This window comes from Lathamus discolor, chromosome 1 (assembly GCF_037157495.1).
Source record: "Lathamus discolor isolate bLatDis1 chromosome 1, bLatDis1.hap1, whole genome shotgun sequence".
Taxonomy (NCBI): domain Eukaryota; kingdom Metazoa; phylum Chordata; class Aves; order Psittaciformes; family Psittacidae; genus Lathamus; species Lathamus discolor.
In genome coordinates, this window is record NC_088884.1 from 113,638,705 (window position 1) to 113,658,283 (window position 19,579).

At 41.7% G+C, this 19,579-nt stretch overlaps 2 protein-coding genes across 7 annotated transcripts in view; one reads left to right on the forward strand and one right to left on the reverse strand.

Annotated features, from left to right (window-relative positions):
• Positions 1–4,296, forward strand: part of TSPAN5 (tetraspanin 5) — an 86,822-nt gene extending 82,526 nt beyond the window's left edge. The window contains exons 6-8 of the mRNA XM_065691532.1: positions 1,269–1,316; positions 1,426–1,542; positions 2,096–4,296. Of these exons, the coding sequence (XP_065547604.1) occupies positions 1,269–1,316; positions 1,426–1,542; positions 2,096–2,161 (231 nt within the window). The 3' untranslated portion in view covers positions 2,162–4,296. The remainder of the gene's footprint in view (positions 1–1,268; positions 1,317–1,425; positions 1,543–2,095) is intronic.
• A 6,273-nt stretch (positions 4,297–10,569) lies between these two features.
• RAP1GDS1 (Rap1 GTPase-GDP dissociation stimulator 1) overlaps positions 10,570–19,579 on the reverse strand; it is a 98,542-nt gene continuing 89,532 nt past the window's right edge. For all 6 annotated transcript variants that reach the window (XM_065691554.1, XM_065691570.1, XM_065691563.1 and 3 more), the window contains 3 exons: positions 16,737–16,863; positions 14,805–14,933; positions 10,570–11,236 (listed from right to left, as the gene is read on the reverse strand). In XM_065691554.1, coding sequence (XP_065547626.1) covers positions 11,109–11,236; positions 14,805–14,933; positions 16,737–16,863 — 384 coding nt within the window. In that variant the 3' untranslated portion in view covers positions 10,570–11,108. The remainder of the gene's footprint in view (positions 11,237–14,804; positions 14,934–16,736; positions 16,864–19,579) is intronic.

The window sequence follows — 19,579 nt, forward strand, 5'->3', positions numbered from 1 at the left end:
TTTGGTTATCAAATGCCAAGACTAAAGGCAGAAGACACTGATGATAAAGCAAGCAGGAATTCATTGCAAAGAAGAAAGCTTAAAATTCCTCTGCTGGAATCTTATCTACTTTTACAGCCTTGAAGAGCATGGCATTTGTATTTTAGATCCTGGAACAGAAGTATTCATCTCATTAAAAGATAAGAATTGCTGAAATCTTATAGGTCCTTTGAGGGAGTCCAACTTGGGCAACTGACAGGATGCAACCTGTTGATGTAGTTTCTGAAAAGAGAGGAAGCACTTAGAGGAGCTTTAACTGCTGATAGGAGGAGATATCTTTTTCGTAATGGCTGCTTTTAAAAATCTATTTCTCTGCTGTCTGCCTTTGTCACTCCCCACAATTTGATTAAATTGTGATGTTCAGTACGCCTAGCTAATATTGGCTGATTTGTGTAACTTCGTTGAGTAGTTCCTTCTTCTGCTCACTATATGAGACAGTAACTTAATATTTTGCCGCCGCTGTGGCTGGCGCAAGTAGTTGCTTCATTATGTTGCCCTGAAATCAGTGTAAAGAGTAAATGCAGCTTCAGCTTCTAATGGGTAGTGCTTGTTCAGTAGGAAAAGTCTGCCATAGCCTATTTTGTTACCTGTGCTTTGGGAGTACTTAAGCAGAGGCAGCAGGAAAAAACAAATCTCACCTCCTTTCTTATTGCCGTCAAGCTCCTGTAAGAAAGAGCAGGCAGTAAGAATACATTACCCCACCTCTTCTTTTTCCTCCCTGGTTTTTGGAAAGGAATTAGTTACTGTATATATTTCTACAGACATCCTCAGTAAGAATTTGCAGCTTCTGCAACAGGACTGCCCCTTCTCACCTCTTCACACTGTACAGACTGTATCCTGAAAATGTTAATAGTAGTCTTGGCATGTTTTTCAGTGTAGACAAAACCTTTTCAGGAGAAGGTTCCTTCATTTGAATTAGATGTCCCCAGATCCCTTTATTTTGACTTCTGAATGCTTGCATCTGAAACAAGGAGTTCACCCTGGTGGAGGGCCAGTTTTCCAAGCTTGCTGCCTTAAGAGCTGAAAATATTTTTTGACCACGTGCTTTTGTTTATTATAAATAATTAATAGCACTGAATGGAAGAGGGAAGGGGTTTTTAAACAGCAATATGGTGACCAAAGGTAGGGTGTTTGTCTTATTACATACAGGAACAACTCTGGGAGCTAGGAGATGGTGTTTAGGATGCACTTCACTGATTGCCTCTCTTCTGTTTGTCTCTGTCTTCTAGGAAGATGTTATTAATACTCAGTGTGGCTACGATGCAAGGCAAAAACCAGTAAGTTTTGGTACCTTAAGGAGCTGAACCGCTCTTGCAAGAGCAGGTTTTTCTGCTGATGGGATAGAAGAATGTAATTATCTGTTTCCCTTGCTCCTCTTCTTGGCAGGAAGTTGATCAGCAGATTGTTATCTACACTAAAGGCTGCGTCCCTCAATTTGAGAAATGGTTACAAGACAATCTTACCATAGTTGCTGGTATATTCATTGGGATAGCATTACTGCAGGTAAACATTATGTTCTATGTAATGAGTTACACAGAAGAATAACAGATAAATAGAGCATAGAAGGGGGGAACTGTATAAGAGAACTAGAAATAGTTACACTTAGACATATAATGTCCATAGGTTTTACTGGGGGGGGGGAGTTAAATGCATGAGGCTTTCTTTGTGTTGTTTGTTGGGGTGCATTCTTTTTCTGTTTCAACTGTCTGCAAGTCAAAACGAATGCTCTGTGTTAAAAGTTTATGTAGGGGCTTTTAAGTCTGTACAGGCCTACTATTTCTGATGGTGCTTAAGTAAGCAGCAAAAAGCCTTTACAGTTGCTTTTGTGAAGCAAGTCTAGAACTGTTTAGTTTCCCAGAACCCAGTGGCACTATAAAAATACTGGGCTTACAGGATTTTTTCCAATTCTCTTCCTTCTTCCAATACTTACTGTTAATTTGATTTCTAACTTTCTGTTGCTTGTTTTCATATCAAAGTTCTGTAAAACCTGAGGAACTCTACCTGTGTGAAAAGAGTTGTGCGATGCTCCAAATGAATAAACTGTTGTTTCTTCCAGATATTTGGGATATGCTTAGCCCAGAATTTGGTTAGTGACATTGAGGCTGTCAGAGCCAGCTGGTAAAACTGCTGAAGTAACCACAAGAAGACACTGGACAACCGAAACCCTCTGAAACCTCCAGTGTGTCGCTCCGACACCAAGCTGTATGGACATGGGTGACAGGGAAGTCTTCTCTCCCAAGTAGTCTCAAGTATAAGTTCCTGATATTGCAGTGAACTCATGTTTCTTTGGGGTGGGGGGAGAAGAGTGGGCTATTTAAAATCTGCTGCTCACTGACAGTTCTTTTTCTTTCAAAAAAGCTTTTGAAAGCTTTTCAAGACCAGTTTGAAAGCTCTTGAGCCGTGAATCTCTACTGTATTCTTGATCCTGAGTAACCAGTGGACACTTTCTTTAAAGTTGGTGTATTCGGTGGGACGGATTTGCATCGTTGTAGTCTGTGGATATGCTGTTTATTCTTCGTGTCATGAGCTCTTCGACAGCTGCCAAATATTCCTGAGATGGTCTCTCTCCTCACCACTCTGTAAAGGAACAATCTGCTTGTTTCCACAGCTAAACATAGCGACAGGCCTAAACCCCTCGAGCAGGAAGCAACTTTCTATGCATCTATTGTACAGTAAAAGAGATTGTTTTTAAAACAAGGGAAATTTTTTTTTACGCAAGCTTCCAACCATCTCCCTGCAGTACTTTGAGGTTGGAATCGGCAAGCTCACAGGGAGAACTGCCTGATTTTATCAACATCTTTCTTCCTTCTCCACCCTTGTATGAAGGGAAAGGAGTTTTATATTTGACAAACAAGGGCTGAAGAGCCTTTGGTTGCTGCCATACCTTAGGACATCAGTCTCTTAAGGCAAGGATGGAATATAATTGTATAAATGTATGAAAGAAGCGTGGGTGTTGGGTCCAAGTGAATAATATTATTCAAAGAATGAATGATATATTAACTTAAAAAATGAAAACATATGTATTTGAGATGGCTTAATCTTTTGTTTCTCTGGAATTTAGTGTAACCTAATGTATTTAGGGAATCTCACTAATATTAGTGCTTCGATATACTTGTGCAAAACTTCTTTTTTGGTCTGTTCCTAGCTGAGGCTTTGGTCTTTCATTTTTCTTTTTTCTTTAACTGTTTTTACTTGCATGAGCTGTGGAGTAAGAATCTGTGACACTCCAGTGCTTTAAATATGTGCATATGTTTTAATACAGTCTATTCCAAACTTACTGGTAAATGCATGTGATTATGGAAAGATCATATCCCATTCCCTTGGAAGTTGGAGAGAACACCTTTTGCCAGAGTAAATGCGTACCTCCTGTGAATAAATCCTTGCTATGGAGATGATTCTCCCTTTGTTGCTCTAAGTGCAGCAAAAGCTTTCTTGAAGCAATGGAATCAAAGTTTTAAAGTAGAAGTGTGTATTGGGATCAGCCAGGACAGACTCTTTGGATTAGACAGAAGAGAGTAGAATTTGGAATAAAGCACAAATAGTGGAAGAAGAATTAGACCAGACTCCATCCATCTTAAAATTTTTGATTTGTTCTTCTTTGCTAATAGTGAACTTACAAACCTGACCGTGGCTTGGATAGTTTTATTGCACTTTGTATAAATATATCTTGTTGTACAACCTTTCTCAGTATCTGCAGAACCAGTCCTGAAAGCTGTCAGCTCTTGTCTCCTGCTTTGGCCAGGCAATGGCAAAGAGTGTGTCACACCTCTTTGTAAGAGCTTAACATATTTCTGAGATGAGTTTCCTAAAACAAAGTGTGTGGAGTAGAAGAGATGAATGCATTGCTTTCAAAGCTTCCCTGTTCTGGGGCGTGGATAGAAGGCTGGTCTGATGACCTATTAAGGACCTTTCAGGTCCTATGACTCTTGAACCATGATAATATATGTACCCTTGCACATTTTGCCTTTCTGCGCTTTAGTCGGCCATAGGTTTTTCCCTTCTAAATGCTGGTGGTAGGCACACTGGTGCTCCACAGATGCCTCAGACAGTCCTGTTGTCCTCCTGTCTTTGAGCATTACCTCATCTTCTTCTGGTTAGCTCCCACTGACTGGCTCTGAATCAGGCAGCCTCCATATCCTTTGGTATCTGCTGTTAAAGGCCAGTTATGACTCATAAATATTTTTTATTTTATTATTTTTAAGCCTTTGAAAGCAATTATAAATCACAATTCGTCCTTAATAAAGTTGGTTCCACTTCGTCACAGTGTTATGGTTTTTTTTAGCCACTCCTAACTTGAGGAGTTGCTGGTGTTTGTTTCCCCCAAAGGACAGACCATTTTGCCTGATAGTAGCAGGGCAGACAGATCATCAGCACCGGTGTTGATGCGCTGAGACGAAATGGTGTGGGGAGAAATCAGGGAAGCGTGGTTGAGGAGCTAACCCATCCACCTCAGAGCCTTGATTGTGACCCAGTGCTTTGATTTGGAGAAAAAGGAAAAAAGGAAGCCTGCAATACAGAAACATTCCTTGTTGCTACTGGTCTTGAGCGCTGCTGTGGGCTTCTGAAGACAGCTTCATTTTTCTACTTGAATTTCTGCAGTCGTTCTGTACTGTCCTTCTGTCTTGTCACGCTGTTCTCTGAGTTCCAGTCTGCTGGACGTGCTGTTGGCAGTGTCAGACTAATAGGAAGGTAAACGCTCTGAGGTGAGCAGATCTTGTTCTCACACACAAATGTGCAGCACTCCTGCTGAGTCCCAGAATGACTGACTGTTCTCATAAAAACCACTAAATAACTTATTTTTCTAGAGCTTGATTTATTGCTGCAGATGCTGATACTCCCCTCTTCCCCGCTCCCAAGAGTTGCTCTTCTTTTCCTCATTTTTGCCGTTGTTTGATGGTTGCATACTGAATGTTCAGGACTAGCTGTCTATATTGCACATTTAAATCCCATGGTTTTTGTCTACAGATTGGGTAAGATGTCCTAGAAATGCACCATCAGCAGCTACTCAGCAGCTTAGGTGTCCAGTTTGGGAAGTTTGTGGGAGGCCTTGGAAATCAATTTATTAATGTCAGAGCCTGCCAAATGCAAGGAAGCTTTCTTCCAGAAACTTCCGTGGAAACTTCAGGTGAGCTGCGACTAAAGCACAACTGCTGGCTATGTGCGCTCATTTTCTAAAGCAATAAGATATGATAGGCAGTATGGCTTCTTGGCAATTCCTGCCTGGTGTGATGGTAGGGTCGACTTGAGTTTGGAGGTCAGTCTAATTATCTTCAATGCACAGTAGTTGTTCAGAAATTTGTTGTTAGGCCTTTGTGGAGTGTGAAATAGCTCTGTTTGCGGGGCGATGTGTATGGGATGATGGCATTACTAATGAGAGGTCTGAAGCTTCAGCAGTAGCCTTGGCTTTAAAGCCATTTCCAAACTGCCCCCTGAGCCCTACCAAAAGGCATCACAGTCCTTGCTCCTCTGCTTTCTAAGTACTCTCCATATTCACAGGCCTTTGATATTTTTTTTTTTTAATCAATAGTCTAATGGGCAAATGTTTGATTTGTCTCAGTGTGTCTGTTTTAGTAGCAGTAGGATCTCTTTGCTTCAAAACCCATCATTTTGATTGTGCCCCTTAGAGTCCGAAGCTACGGAGATGCTTGCTCAAGTGTACTCTGTGCTGAAAGCCACCAACCCTCCCCTTTGAGAGAGATGCTAATTGTAGCTCTGGTGTGTAAATAGTGTTTGAAATGTAAATAGTAGCATGCAGATTAAGTGATCCTTGCACATGACTGCTTTTCACCCTAAAAGTGTTTATTATAGATATGAAACGTGGTCCCACCGTGAGCGTTTCCTGAAGAAAAGCGAGCGGTATCTGAGGCTATACCTGGCCCTGGAGGTGGGGGAGGCAGTGCTTTCATCGCCTGCCCTCTAGTGTCCGCCCAGCCGGCGTGCAGCGGGCGCCTGAGCGTGGGGAAGCCGTGACCAGCCTCCGGGGCTCTGATTTAGCAGCAGGACCTCCCTTGCCTTTTTCCATTGCTGCTTGGCACTAGAACAGCATTCGATTGTAAAATGGAGGGTCAGAGTCAGCAGCCCTACCACTTACGGGAGGTTGCCATCACTTGCGGCAGGACTAAACATGGTGCTATAAGACCTGTCCTGATGCTAATCTGTGATTTTACTACTTTAGAGAGGCCCGTGGTAAAATTGATTCTGATTAACAACGTTGGTTACAAGAGAAACTGTCGTGTGAATTTCCGTTTCCCTTCTTGTGCTGTGTCCCTTTTGGGTACATTGAAATCGCAGTTCTGCAAATACCTAGGAAGGAGATTAGATCTGAACAGGTGTCAAGCACCGCTGAAGGTTACAGTTCTCCCTTCCATTTTTGTCTTCTCTCTGAAGCTTTTTCAGATGCCTGTAATCGGTCATGAAACTGTCTAAAGTGAACAAAACAAAACTACCCTCTTGGGTCCATTAGATACCAAATTTTGCCACTTGAAACGAAAAAATCAATTTTTCCATCTCTCTTAACATGCAGTATACAAATAAGTGTTGTGACTCCTAGCGTGCACCAGGTAGCACTGCTAGCTGTCTTTTGTGTTTTGACAATATAGACGTGTTAATAAAAAGATCCATCTGTATGTATGTTCATGTTCACGCTGTGTACAGAGTAGAGACGGACCTGGAACTACCTTGAGTAATGGGGAGACTGGGATTTGGGTTTTGTGACTCACCCCTGTCTCTGAAATGTATATTCCAGATTAGTTCCAACTGAATCTCTCTCTCTCTGGTTCATCCCGAGGTGTACAGCAAGGTGTTGATACTTACCCTTTGTGTATCATTCCTTTTTATACGAATGTATTCTCTTGTGTTCCTTTTTTATCAGTTGTAAAATGGATTGTAAAAGCCAACTACACTTACCGATTGAAAGTATTGCTATAACAGAACTGCATGCCCGGTAGAGTTTGACTTGAGCTTTAGTTTTCTGATTTTGGACTGGTTACCTTCAGTCTAGGAGAAAAGCATAGATCAGGTGCATAATATATTACTTGTCATCTTTAGCATTAGACTGTGGTGTTGTATCACATGCTGATCTCAATGGATGTAACTGGAGTCTACTTAGGAAGTTAACGCAACTTCCTGGTAATTCATTTTAAGCTATTGAAAGTGGTCTTGATCATGCTACTTGTGTTCTTTGGGTTTTGTTTTTTTAATAGAGGCATTTTTTTAGGAATGTTTTAATACACTTATGATGGACAATACAATAGTTTTAATAGTTGTGCAGTATTCTGTATTTACTTGAAGTAAATCATTTTTTATGCAATTTGTTAGATAATTACAATTTTATAAATAAAATTGCGTGAAATCTGACGTTGTGAATGTGTACTCTTGGTGGTGGCACTTAACATTAATGGTTCATGCAAAATTCCTCCAGGAGAAGATCCCCTGCCTCCTCTCCCCAAAACTAATAGGGGAAATAAATTTCTTTAAGTCTCTCATACACAGCATAAAACACTGTGTTCTGATTCAGCCACAAAACACATTATCACGGTGCCAGTGGCTGCCCTTACATGAGTAATAAGCTAATACGTGAAGAGCACATCCCCAGGTGAGGAGATCCCGTACCTCCTGTCTGCTGTTGTTGAAGTCTCTGGCTGATGAACATGCTCTGGTTTTCTCCGACATGGTGGTGGTGTTCCTGAGTGCTGCAGCTGCTGGTTAGTACAACTGTTGGAGCTTCCCCATTATTGTTTTGGTGACCCTGAAGTGTTCAGAAGTTGCTGCTTTGCAGCAAGGGGATTTCATGACTTGACTAAGCTTTTGTAAAGGAAGGTGGGCATTTCCCTTTTCTAAGCAGAAGTACTGAGAGCTGACTTACTTTATTGTGCAGGTAAAAATAGGTAATGATGGTCTTGTGCTTGTTTAGCAAGGAGGAGGAAGGAAGCTTCCTTTTTTTAGTATTTCAAAAACTATAGAGCAACCTAATCCAGTATCTCAAAATCAGTTTTGTTCACAAAATGCCACTGTGGTTTAAAAGCACATCTCTGTATCCAAACTGAAGTCCAATGCCTTTTGCATATTTCAGGCATATACATTTATCTGAACATATGGAAATGACTTGGCAAAATAAGAATGCAAATGTGGAGGCCTTGGGGGGAGGTGAGGGGAAAACGAAAATCAACCAAAAAGAAGCAAAGTCAAGGGCACTGCCTAAATCTTTGTAACATGCAAGAGACGTGAGATGTCAATAGCCATTTTCATGATGGAGGGAGAGACTTGGAGTGGCTTCCTGTGTTCTGTCAAACTCTGAACAGACTTTGTGTACTGTTTCTTGAAGCTGGGGCTGGTTTCCATTTCTAGGGCTCCTGAAACAAATGACCTTTCTGGGTCTCATGGTCTCCTTTGACCAATGGGTCCTCTGGATCCAAGGCCTGTATAGTTGGGGTTTGTGCCTTACCCAAAGCGAAACTTTGCCTTGTATTTCCACACTGTGAAATGTAAAAACATGTATGCTGTTTATCTTCCCGACTGGTGTGTTCTTAGGTCTTGCAGGAGCCATTACAGGTGCAGAGGGGTGTGTAACACACCAGGGAGGTGCTGCCTGCTCTGTGCAGTGTTGCAGCAGTGATCGCTTTAGCTTGGTTTGCTGTGGCAGTAGACTAATGACAAGGCCTGACATCCGGCATCACTGTCATAAAAATAGTCTGAGCAGGAGATGTCGAGCTTTGCTTAGATGTAATCCATCTACTAAGCATCTAATCAGAACTGTTGTTGGCAATGTCGATTCAGTTGACTTCAGTCAAGCAGTGAAATGCATACGGTCCTAACGAGCTTAGATTCTGTTCTTCTTACTGAGGCTTGGAGGATAAATGATTTACTCGCTATGTAAAGTGACCTGCAGACAGCACCATGTCCCACAACAGCATTTGTGTGGGTAGACATAGTCTTTTCAGTTACCTTCTCTTACTGCAACAAATGCCATCTTTGCCCTTGTTCAAGCTTTCCTTCTGTGTATAGGCGTAGCACAGCTTTTATCTAGAAATGTAATATTCACTTGATAGTCCATCCAGGGAAACTATCTGAAAGTGGGATATCGGTGTTGGCTTTTGTGCTTGCTGCGACAGTGGTATCCCTAATAAAAAAATGATAATAAGGATATGGCTAATGCTTAACCTGACTCCAGACAGCCAGGTGAATGGGGAATTTTGTTGCTGTCACAACTTTGTTGGTTATCAGCTTGTGTGGGCACTTGCAGTTTATCCTGATTTCAAAACGAACAGTCTCTGTCGAACTAGGTAAGTCACTGATATAACTGGTCTTTCAAATGTGTTTTGGGATCTGCTGAAATCAATGGGAATTATTTCCATGCCTGAGAGAACCTGGGCTTGCGTAGGTCCACTGTGAACTGTGGTTGTAAACATGCTGGTTATGTTCATCGGTGCAGAGGTACTGTTATTTGGAGTCTGATGTCGTGGGGTCTGGTCTGTGTGCACAGCTCTGTGCTCTATCGGTGGCTTTATTGCACTATTACAAGCAAATAGCTTTTGAATTTTTTTATTTTATAAGAGGCTTTAGTAGGGTTTAATATTAGCAGCATTTTCTGTGTGTTTCTGGCACTGGATTAAATGGATGTGGAATCTCTGCTGTGTAAATATTCCTGTAGCATCAACTGTGTTTTGGTAGTGTCTCAGCTTAAACTGACTATCTGAGGTAAGTTTCTTTCCATACCCAGCTTGTGTAATCCTTTTCCCATCATGACTGCCATCTTCCCATCACAGTGTTGGTGGGATAACCAGTGGTTTCATGGATTGGAGAAGGTTGAAAGCAGCATTTTTGCAACCAGATGGCATGGGATCACATGGGTGCTTGGACTCCTGATTTGCTAACCTCTGGTGATAAAAAAGGAGCTTGGAACTTCTGAGGCTGGCACTTCAGTCCTGGAAGTGCTCAATTCACCTTCAAGTGTTACAGATCTTATGATCTGTTTGCACTGTAGGCTTGACCAAACTAGACAGTGGCACCACACAGCCGAAAAACAACATGCACAGGCTTGCTGGAAACTGTTGCCCCAACTGCTCCTTGTGTTGCAAAAGAGTTGTCTGTTGGTTTGCCTGCTGGCATGGTAAAAACCTAAAAAGAGCGGCTATGAGATAAGATGCTTAAACTGGCTATTTCCCAACTCCTTTACCTAGGACAGGAAAAAAGGATCACTTGATGGAGTTCTTTCGAAAAGCAGCTGCAATATGCACCTTTAAAAATCCATATATAAAATTCCCCAACAGACAAAACCCCAACGCCAAGCAAGCTCGAGAGCACTCGGGGACTGTACAGAGTATTCCTGTTAAAACGCACTATTGTTAAAGCACACAGTGCTGCTGTGTGAGCATACACAGTGAAAGAGGTTGGAATAGTTTCCTTTGTATTCGCCCAGCTGAAAGGCAGTGATTGTGTCAGGGCCAGAGGCAGGAATGACAAGGGCTCCTCGCCAGTGCGAGGTCAGTCACAGCTTCCACGTGTGATTACAAAAAAGGACAAACCACAGGATAAAGTGAGGGCACTGAAATTTTTATTTGTTACCTCTGGGTACCACGAGTTTGACATTAATAGGCAAGACCAGTGAATGAGCAGTACATTGCGTTCAAACCTGAACCTCCAGAGCACCAAAATTGAACTAGCTTGGTTTACTGCTTAATCCTACAGTCAGCACACTAGTCTGGACTTGCTGCATCTTGTATCATCCCTAATTTAGTAGTACATCGTTATGCAGTTAGGGGGGCGTGAGGAAAGAGTCATTGTGTAGTACCACTTCTACGTCATCATAGGACTACAACATGCACATTCTATTATGTGGCCCAAGCAACAAGAATACAAGTAGAACAGTTACAGGTGGAGACAGGTTCATGTTAACACCACCTATGAATTTGTAGAAACCTTTTTGGACGGGTACCTACAGCAGTTCATCAATTTGTGTGGGAACATTACACGCATGCACAGTGATACAGTGGAAAACACAGCAGGAGCGGCAGCAGGACGGAGGACAAAGGTGAAATCTGTGATGGGATGCACTGGAAACAAGACCTTCCTCAGCTTTCTACAGCAAGTCTCTGCTCTGTTAGTGAGGCCTGCTGGGCAACAGTTTTGTTCTCATGGCTGCGGAGTTTTGATATGACTTCTAGAAACGCCATGCTCTGCACTTCCTTTTGAAGAGGCTCTGGAAAAAGAAATGGTAAAAGAAACAGCGCTTTGTATGAGGTGGGCAAGAGAACGGAAAAGCGTGGTGAGCGTGAGAAACTGTTCTACTGAACCCCATACACACGGGGGCACGCAAGTGTGTGCGTACCCTTAACCTTTGTATTTACTTTTTTGGGTTGGTTTTGAGGATGGAGAGAAAACTGCAGGGCCAGGGGCATGCACAGACGCCCTGGATTTCAGGTAGAGATGAGTGATGAAGCTGCTGCACAGCAGTTAAGAAAATCCACCTGGATTGCCTGCCAAAGCAGATGCCGAGGAAGTATTCCCAGTAAAAACGGTTTTTTGAGTTATTCCTTTAAACTAGCCTGGCCAAGTGAGCTTGCCTGGGAAGGTTCACTGTGGTGTTTGTATCAAACAGCTCTGGTTGCTTGTGTTGGGGTGTGAAGTGGGCGAGACGGCTCTTTGAGGGATGTGGCACCACTTAGTCACTGTTAGCTGTCCACTTACAGTCTGGCTCTGAAACATCACGTGGTGCGTAGCCCAGTGTTGTGCATAGGTATACTGCACTTACAGTTTTCCTTGAAACTATGCGGCACTGTTTCATGCTTCTCATCCTGATTGCTCTGTGCTTTGTATTAATAAGGAGAGGTTGGAAACAACCCATAAAATCAAGCAATTTTTAAGAAGTAATGAGTTTTCACAAAGCCCTGGACTCCAGACATCTCACAGTTAAGATCCCACTTGTTTGCTTCATACCCTGTTCAAGCCACTCTAGTGAACTCCCACTCGGCAACAAATACCTACGTATATTTTTGCTTTCCAGGTGCTGCTGGGGCCCTGATCCGCGAGCTGCCCAGGAGAAATGCCAACTGTTTCAGAGAGCTCTCTGCATGCTATGCACATTTGCTACATTTTTTAATAGCAAATGTCGACATTTGTTTCCTTACCTACTTTCTTGTTTGCACGTTTTCAGTTTTCTTGCAGTTTAACCCCTACCAGACAGAGCTGCTGCTGTGCCCTGGGAACCCGCAGGTACAGAGCAGTATCAGCAAAGCCGTTGGGGTGGTTATGCTGCGTCAGCACTTTCTGCTCTCTATCTCCTGAGATACCGTCATGTTTAAGCAGATGTTACCGAACTGAATTTCAGGAATTTGCTGTCCTTTGCAGTAGCTGAATAGTTCTGCTTAATGTCTAGCTTCCTGCGAGCCTGGAGACCCTCGCACACAGAAGTGACTGTGCTAGCGATGAATGCGCTTGCTTTTGCTGATTCTTTACATTATGATTTAAATGTTTCTATTTTCCATTGTCCTCATTTTTCCCTCTTTCCATCCATTCACTCAGCTGCAAGAGCAACTTCCAGATGGCAAAAATTGCATGTAAACAGATACCCATTTACTGTTTAACACACAGCTGTTGGCGCTATCAAGTTAAAAGTGATGCCAGATAGATATTCTATAAGAAAGGGTAGTAACAGCAGCACTCACTGGAGAATTAAACTTGGCAATAATTAAGCCAGTGCAACCATTTCTAGTCTTTATTGAACTGTACTGGGGTCAGTTACTTTAAAATCACTATGCATTTGTGTCCATACTACAATACGGAAACATGTAAATGTGGAGTGGAGACAGTGGTGAAAGTAAGTTAGAGGCAAAACTGGGAGAGGTGTATTTATTTTCACCTGTAAAGAGCAGACGCAGCTTTTTGAGCCCCGCTCCTTGGTTAAAATAGTAAAAAAGTCAATACCAGGGTTGCTCAGTTGCTCCTCTTATGTAGTCACCGGTTTTACACAGGTCTGTCCATCAGGAAGCGGGGCTGAAGACTGAGTCAGCTAGTGCTGGACCTTAACTGTACAGCTGTGTACTGTGATGATGTGCTGTCTGCTCCCTGTGAGCCTGGGAGCGGGCTAAGATGCCTTATGCCTAGGCTTATAGTGTGGTGGCAGACTGAACTCTGCCAGCTGGATAACCTTAAAGAAACTCCTAAGAGTGCTCCTTACTCTGGTAGAATACACACAAGGGTATTTGACTTCAAGTAACTGTCAGTTGTGCAGGTGACAGAGACCTGCAAGACTGACAAGCCTCATTTTCAAAGAGGGGAAAATGCAAGTGTCAGGTAGGATTTCTGAGGATGATTTAGTTGGAAGCAGTGGGAATACACACAAGATCATCATGGTGAGGCGGAGGGGGAACCTCTGCAGCAAGGCTTCTGCTCTGAAATGGACAGATAATCCCAAGCACAAAACTGCTCAAGAAAGTTGTGAGTACCGGCTCAATTAGATATCATAACATTAAAGTGAATGCCTTCTGAGAGCAGAGGTAATTTCTGAGCACAATCTTTGTACACTGAGATGCATAGACTGCTCTAAAACTAAATACTTGTTCCTTTAAGATGGCTGTAATACAGCATTCACTTGCATGGGTGTACAGGTCAGCAGTTACACTTAGTAGGCGTGATGAACTCCGTTTAAGGAGAAAAAAAACCCAACAGCTTTGTTTACAGAGACAGCACACACTTGGCCATAACTTTTAATTAATTCAGTTGAATCGCTGTAAACTCATCTCTGGAGAACCTTCAGACGCTTCACACTTGGCAAGTCATGTGCAGACAGGCCCTGAGTTTCCACCTTTCTGACTTAATCCAGTTCTTTATCTTAGTTGTCTGTAAATTTCTGAAGCCTTTATGGAATTAAATTTGTTCTCCTTTCACAGAGTAAGTACTTCTCAAAGAACTGAATGAAAGAAACACAGCCACCATTGGAAACCTCAGCTGGAAATCAAGTTTCCCCATGATGCCTTGCTTTTCCGTGTTTTGCGGGGGTTTTGGCGGCGTTTTGTTTGTGAGGGGTTTTGCTTGCCTGTTTGCCCACACAGAGGTAAGAAGTTGCAATATCAAACTGGCCCACTTACACCATCCTCAAAACAGTCTGACCTTTAGCAGGGTGTTAGCTCAGAAAGATTAGAGTTCACAGTGTCCAGCATTAATGTGTGTTAGAGCGTGGCCTGCTTGTCTTTCAAAGCACCCATGAACAGTTGAGCCCGGTGGGCTGAGCCTGTGAGTGCTGCTGAGGGAGGGGACTCTACTAGTGAGAGTAAGTGTGAGCATCTCTCCATCTGTGTGCACGTGTGTCCTTGCATTAAGTATTACCTGTATCTTCGTTTCCTACTAGTCTCATAGGAATTTAAAACTACAAGTGAGGAGGCTCCTTGTAAGATTCAGCTGAATTTTACTTGACCATCAATTATGGAAACTTGCAGCTGAAGGTGAAAATAAAGTTCTTGCTATCTGCATATTTGCAGTATGCTTTTGAATGCCTTTAATTTCTCTTCTCTCAGTTGAAGTTTGAGCAGAAGCCAGAGTCCAATTTCTGCAGTTGGTATCCAAAACCGAGTTAACAGTCTCTTTCTTGACACTATAAATAAACACTATAAATGAAGTGTCATAGTAAATTGAATCCTTCTGTGTACATTCACTGTGAACAGAGAACCAGCCTCTGAGTGTGGCTGCACACTCTCTATGTTCAGGCTAAAAGGGAGAGCTAAGTAAATACATGTATCTCTTAAGAAAGCAGCCTCTGCCGAAATACTCACCAGATCCTATAAGGGCACAGATCAACACCATGGAGTTGTATTTTATTTCTGGAGCACTCCTGTCGTCTGAGAGCAGTCTGTGTAGAATCTGAACAAGCTGAGCATTTTCGAGATCCTTTTCAGCGGTGACTGAAATACAAGTGAAGATTTGTAAATCTGGAAGTGCTGCTTGCTTTCATGCTTCTGTGCATTAGCTGTTTATTGAAACAAGGATCTCTCACTGCAGTGAGAGTGGTTCTGTGGTACATGACTCACTGGCATAAACCTGAAGCGTGTATTAGACGCTATGATGATAGGAGTCACAGCTCTTGCTATAGAAATGTAAAATGGCCTAACCACTTGAAAGGACAATCACAAGAGTTTAATGATAAAATCCAATCTTAAATGCGCAGTGAGCTGATGGAAAAGCCACCAGGCTTTCCAGCTATTTAGGCCAACACCTACAACATTCCAGCTTTCAAGACTTCCACTGCCTGAACTTGTTTTTGGAAATTCTGCCTGAGTAAATACAGGTGGTTTAATTCTTAATTCCATGGCAGAGGGAGCTCAGGGTTCATTATAAAAGCTGTGAAAAACTTCTCAAGATCAGAGTGCAAGTTGTTTCCTCTGTAGTGTTAAGAAACGTTATATACTGAATTCAGGCTCAAAACCTTTAAATGTCTGAAGATAAGACAAAGAAGGGTTAGACAGTTCACCTGAATAGGAACATTTTGCCTTTTGAATTAAAACAGTTCCTTGATGTATTGTCAGTGATTTGGAAGCTGAACATAGCACTCCTGCAGTATGCAATACTAAGAGATGAAATCAAGAGCAAAAATACATAATACTGCTTGCTTAGTTCCTTACATTAGTTAATAAGCAAGCAAATAGGATAAAAAAAAACTCTGGATATTTGCCTTTTTGTTTGCTAACCTGAGGTATGACAAAAGCCTTCACATGGCAACTCTTGCACCCATTTCTGTGGAACATCATAAAGACATTTTGGGGCCATTATACACCTCTGTGTGTATTCTCTAGCTCTCAATTAAGTAGGTGAAAGCTTTGCTTTGGTAAGCTCTCTCAATGGGGATTAACCAGTCCCAGTGTAGGAATGTGAAGGTCAGGTCGTGTAGTCTCCACTCTTAACATATGATTTTCTTCCCTGTTAGCCTTCTGGGTTTTACCCCAAATTTGAAAGTTATGTTGAAGGCCTGGAGAGCCAAGGAGGGATCAGTAGGACCCGCTCACCCTTTAATAGCCCCATATGGCCAATGCGAAAATCTAATGGAGAGTGGAGACTAACAGTAGACTATCGTGGCCTGAATGAAGTCATACCGCCATTGAGTGCTGCCGTACCAGATATGCTAGATTGCTGCTCAGGTTGGGCTGGGTATCTGTCGGCAGGTGGTGAGCATTTCTATTCTCTTCCCTTGTTATTCCCATTATCATTATTATTATTGGTGGTAGCAGCAGTGGTTTCTAGATCATGTAGTCAACTGCCAGAATGATCATAGAATCATAGAATAGTTAGGGTGAGAAAGGACCTTAAGATCATCAAGTTCCAACCCCCCTGCCATGGGCAGGGTCACCTCACACTAAACCATGCCACCAAAGGCTCTGTCCAACCTGGCCTTGAACACTGCCAGGGATAGAGCATTCATAACTTCCCTGGGAAACCCATTCCAGTGCCTCACCACCCTTACAGTAAAGAACTTCTTTATATCCAATCTAAACTTCCATGATGGAATAGACATTGTATTACCAGCAAACTCCAGTTTTCTGCATGACCCAACTGCCTGCCTGTGTCTGCATGAACTATGTATCTGTGCTACTGAAAGGCAAGGGGAAGGAGGAGGCTGTTCTACGTTGTAAAACGAACTCAAACGGCTTTCCTGCTGCAACCTCTCTTGGGCACAGACTGGAAAGAAAACAGTTCACCGCTGGGATACTCACCTAACTCTAAAGCCGCTATTAATGCCAGTGCAACGAGAGCTTCGTTTTGCATTATTACGTGTTCACTGGTTGCCATGGTTACTAAATGCTTTATGCCTCCACTCTGTACAATGGTCCTAATTACATCCTAAAATAAATAGAAATAGAAAAAATCTGTGTTGCATACAAACTGTATTAAACAATGAAATTGTTGCGGATGCTGTGTTATCTTTGGGTAAGGATACTCCTTGGCTTTATGCACATACAAACACTTTATACATGAATATACACGCATTTGGGCCTATAAATGATCTGTCATTGCTCTGCAATTTTAAGATACAACCTGTTAAAGCAAAGCAGTTAACCACATAACTAAGACACACATAACTAACTCTTTTCCAAGTTATACTGTTTAACTCAAATATTCAAGTTGTGCCATCAGTTACCTAATGAATGCTTTTTGTTATGTTTGAACTCAGCTGGGTACAAAGATGATTAGTTTTCCCTTAAAAATGTTCTGATGTTCAGAGCAGCTTATCAAAAGCACGCAATAAACAACATATTTGGGATAAGGAGATGCAAGAATGTAGTTTTAACAAAGTTATAAAATCCTTAATCTCTCTCCAAGAGTTTTCAGTTTCTTTAAAATGTTCAGAGGTGTGAGATCACAAATGTCACACCTTACTCTGCTGCAGAAATGCAAAAAACAGATTTTTGGAAGTGGGCAGGAAAAAGAACATTCTCTTGAAGTATTGTGGAATTTTCCTTCAAATACAAAGCAGGTTAGGGATGGATAGTTATGGGATAACAATGTGTTGGTTTCTGTTCTAAAGCCAGCAATTAAAATGAACTCTTGCCCAGTATCTAAGAAATGAAAATGCTGACTGGTTAAATGGCTTTAAAGCAGTTTAAAAACACGGTCCAAAATTTGACCCAGCTTACCTATGTGACAAAGGATGAATAAAGATTTCTGGTGTTAGCAGGCCTTTGATTACTTGTAAATTATCATTAAAAAGTGAGTTTGCACCCAGTACTTTCACAATTATATGTTCCCACAAAAACTTGCAGAAACGTTGGACTGAAAATCAAGTACTGGCATGCTGAAGGGAAACTGCTCAAGGAAATGTGGTTTGGCTTTTATTATTTTTTTGTTCCGTGGGTGCACAAAGTTTTTCAATAGTAGCTATTTCTTGAAATAAGAATCTGATTTAAATTTTTAATCAATGTGTTGAATTCCCATTTCCGACATCCCTTTCTGCCTCCAGCCAAAAGCCAGAACTCATGAAGTGATACATGTGCTTTGAATGATTTCTATTTCAGTGCTTGCACAGACTACACAGTGATGTCCTTCATGCAAGGAAGCAGACACAGTACAATCATCATCCTTGAAAATGGAAATAGATAATCATACTGAAGGTGCTAGTGGCACAGGTCACAACCTAATGACTCAAGAATTTCACATTTAAAACCTTTTTTTGTCTGAATGACCTAATGTGCGCAAGCATGTAACTATTTTTATACTCTTCCTTATTTGCAGTGATGTGTTTTATTGTTTGTGATTTTCTGGTCGAACTCCAAAGTAGTTTTCAGACTTCACTGAGTAATATGGGAATTGCTAATTTCTGTTAGGATTTGTGTACAATTTTAGCTATATAAACTTTGGGAGTTGATCAGCACCTTTGCCATAATATCTTTTATTTTGCAGGTGAACATTACCCTCTAAAAGGCAGTACCCAATAGACAGAAGAGGTGACAACAGTCAGGTTTGGTGTTAAGTGTGACACTTAACTCACAAGTACCCACTTCATTTTTTAGAATGAGACGTAAGTTTTCTAAACTACTGTTGCCTCTGTAAATATTACCCCAAATCCTTTAAAACTAAAGACTGAATTCAAATCCGGTGTGCTGCAAGAACAGTAGTTGTACTCAGACTCAAACCTAGAGGGCAGTAAAAGCATTAAAAACCCCATCATCTCAGCTCTCTCCCTCTTCCAGTCAAGTTTCCTCTGCGACTACATAAACCACACAAAAGTTCATATGTGATAATTCTGTTAACTTCTGCATTTATACCTATTTGATGCCATCAATAGTGTTTCTCTCTTTAGAGTTGAATTCTGTTTTCCTGTAGAGAGTATTGATAACGACTTGCATCTGTGGCAGCATTTGCCATCTATGCACGCATCTTGGTGTCCTGGGTTCAGCGCTTCAAACATGACACTTGGGGACTGTGTGTGGGGTGTACAGAAAATGAGAACTCAGAAAAAAATGAAACCTGATAAAATGGAGAGTGGGCATTAGAAAGAGACAGTAATATTAGAAATGAGCAGACTTACATCTCTGACAGACCTGTTGATTTGTTTTGGAACAGGCTCAGCACAGATCAAGTCAACGATACGTTTTTCACTTCACAAATGCCATGCATGAATGAAGAGGTCACTGTTAAAGGCTGAGTTCTCAACATCCCACTTGCTATTTAAGTTCAGTCATGCAGCCTGTGTTCATACGGGTGAATGCGAGAAATGAAGTCTGAGTCTGAAATAACTTTTTTCCAGAAAAGATGCTTTTGTTATTTCTCAGGCTGTGTTTGCCTAATACTCTCCTGAGCAAGAAGAGTGGACCTGGACTGCTTATATAAAGGTGTTTGGTTGATGCAAATGTGACAGAAGGGTCAGAAATCATCTATCCCAGAGTTTAATATTGTACCTTTTGCTATCTGCAAGGAAACTTTTGTTAGAATTCGGAATAAATGATCATTTCTAATTTGTTAGAATCTTAAAACTCTGAAATGTGCTAAACGAGCAAAGGGGGATGGACTTTATCTGGAACTCAGTTTTATATAAATATATAGGAGGATCGTAACAATT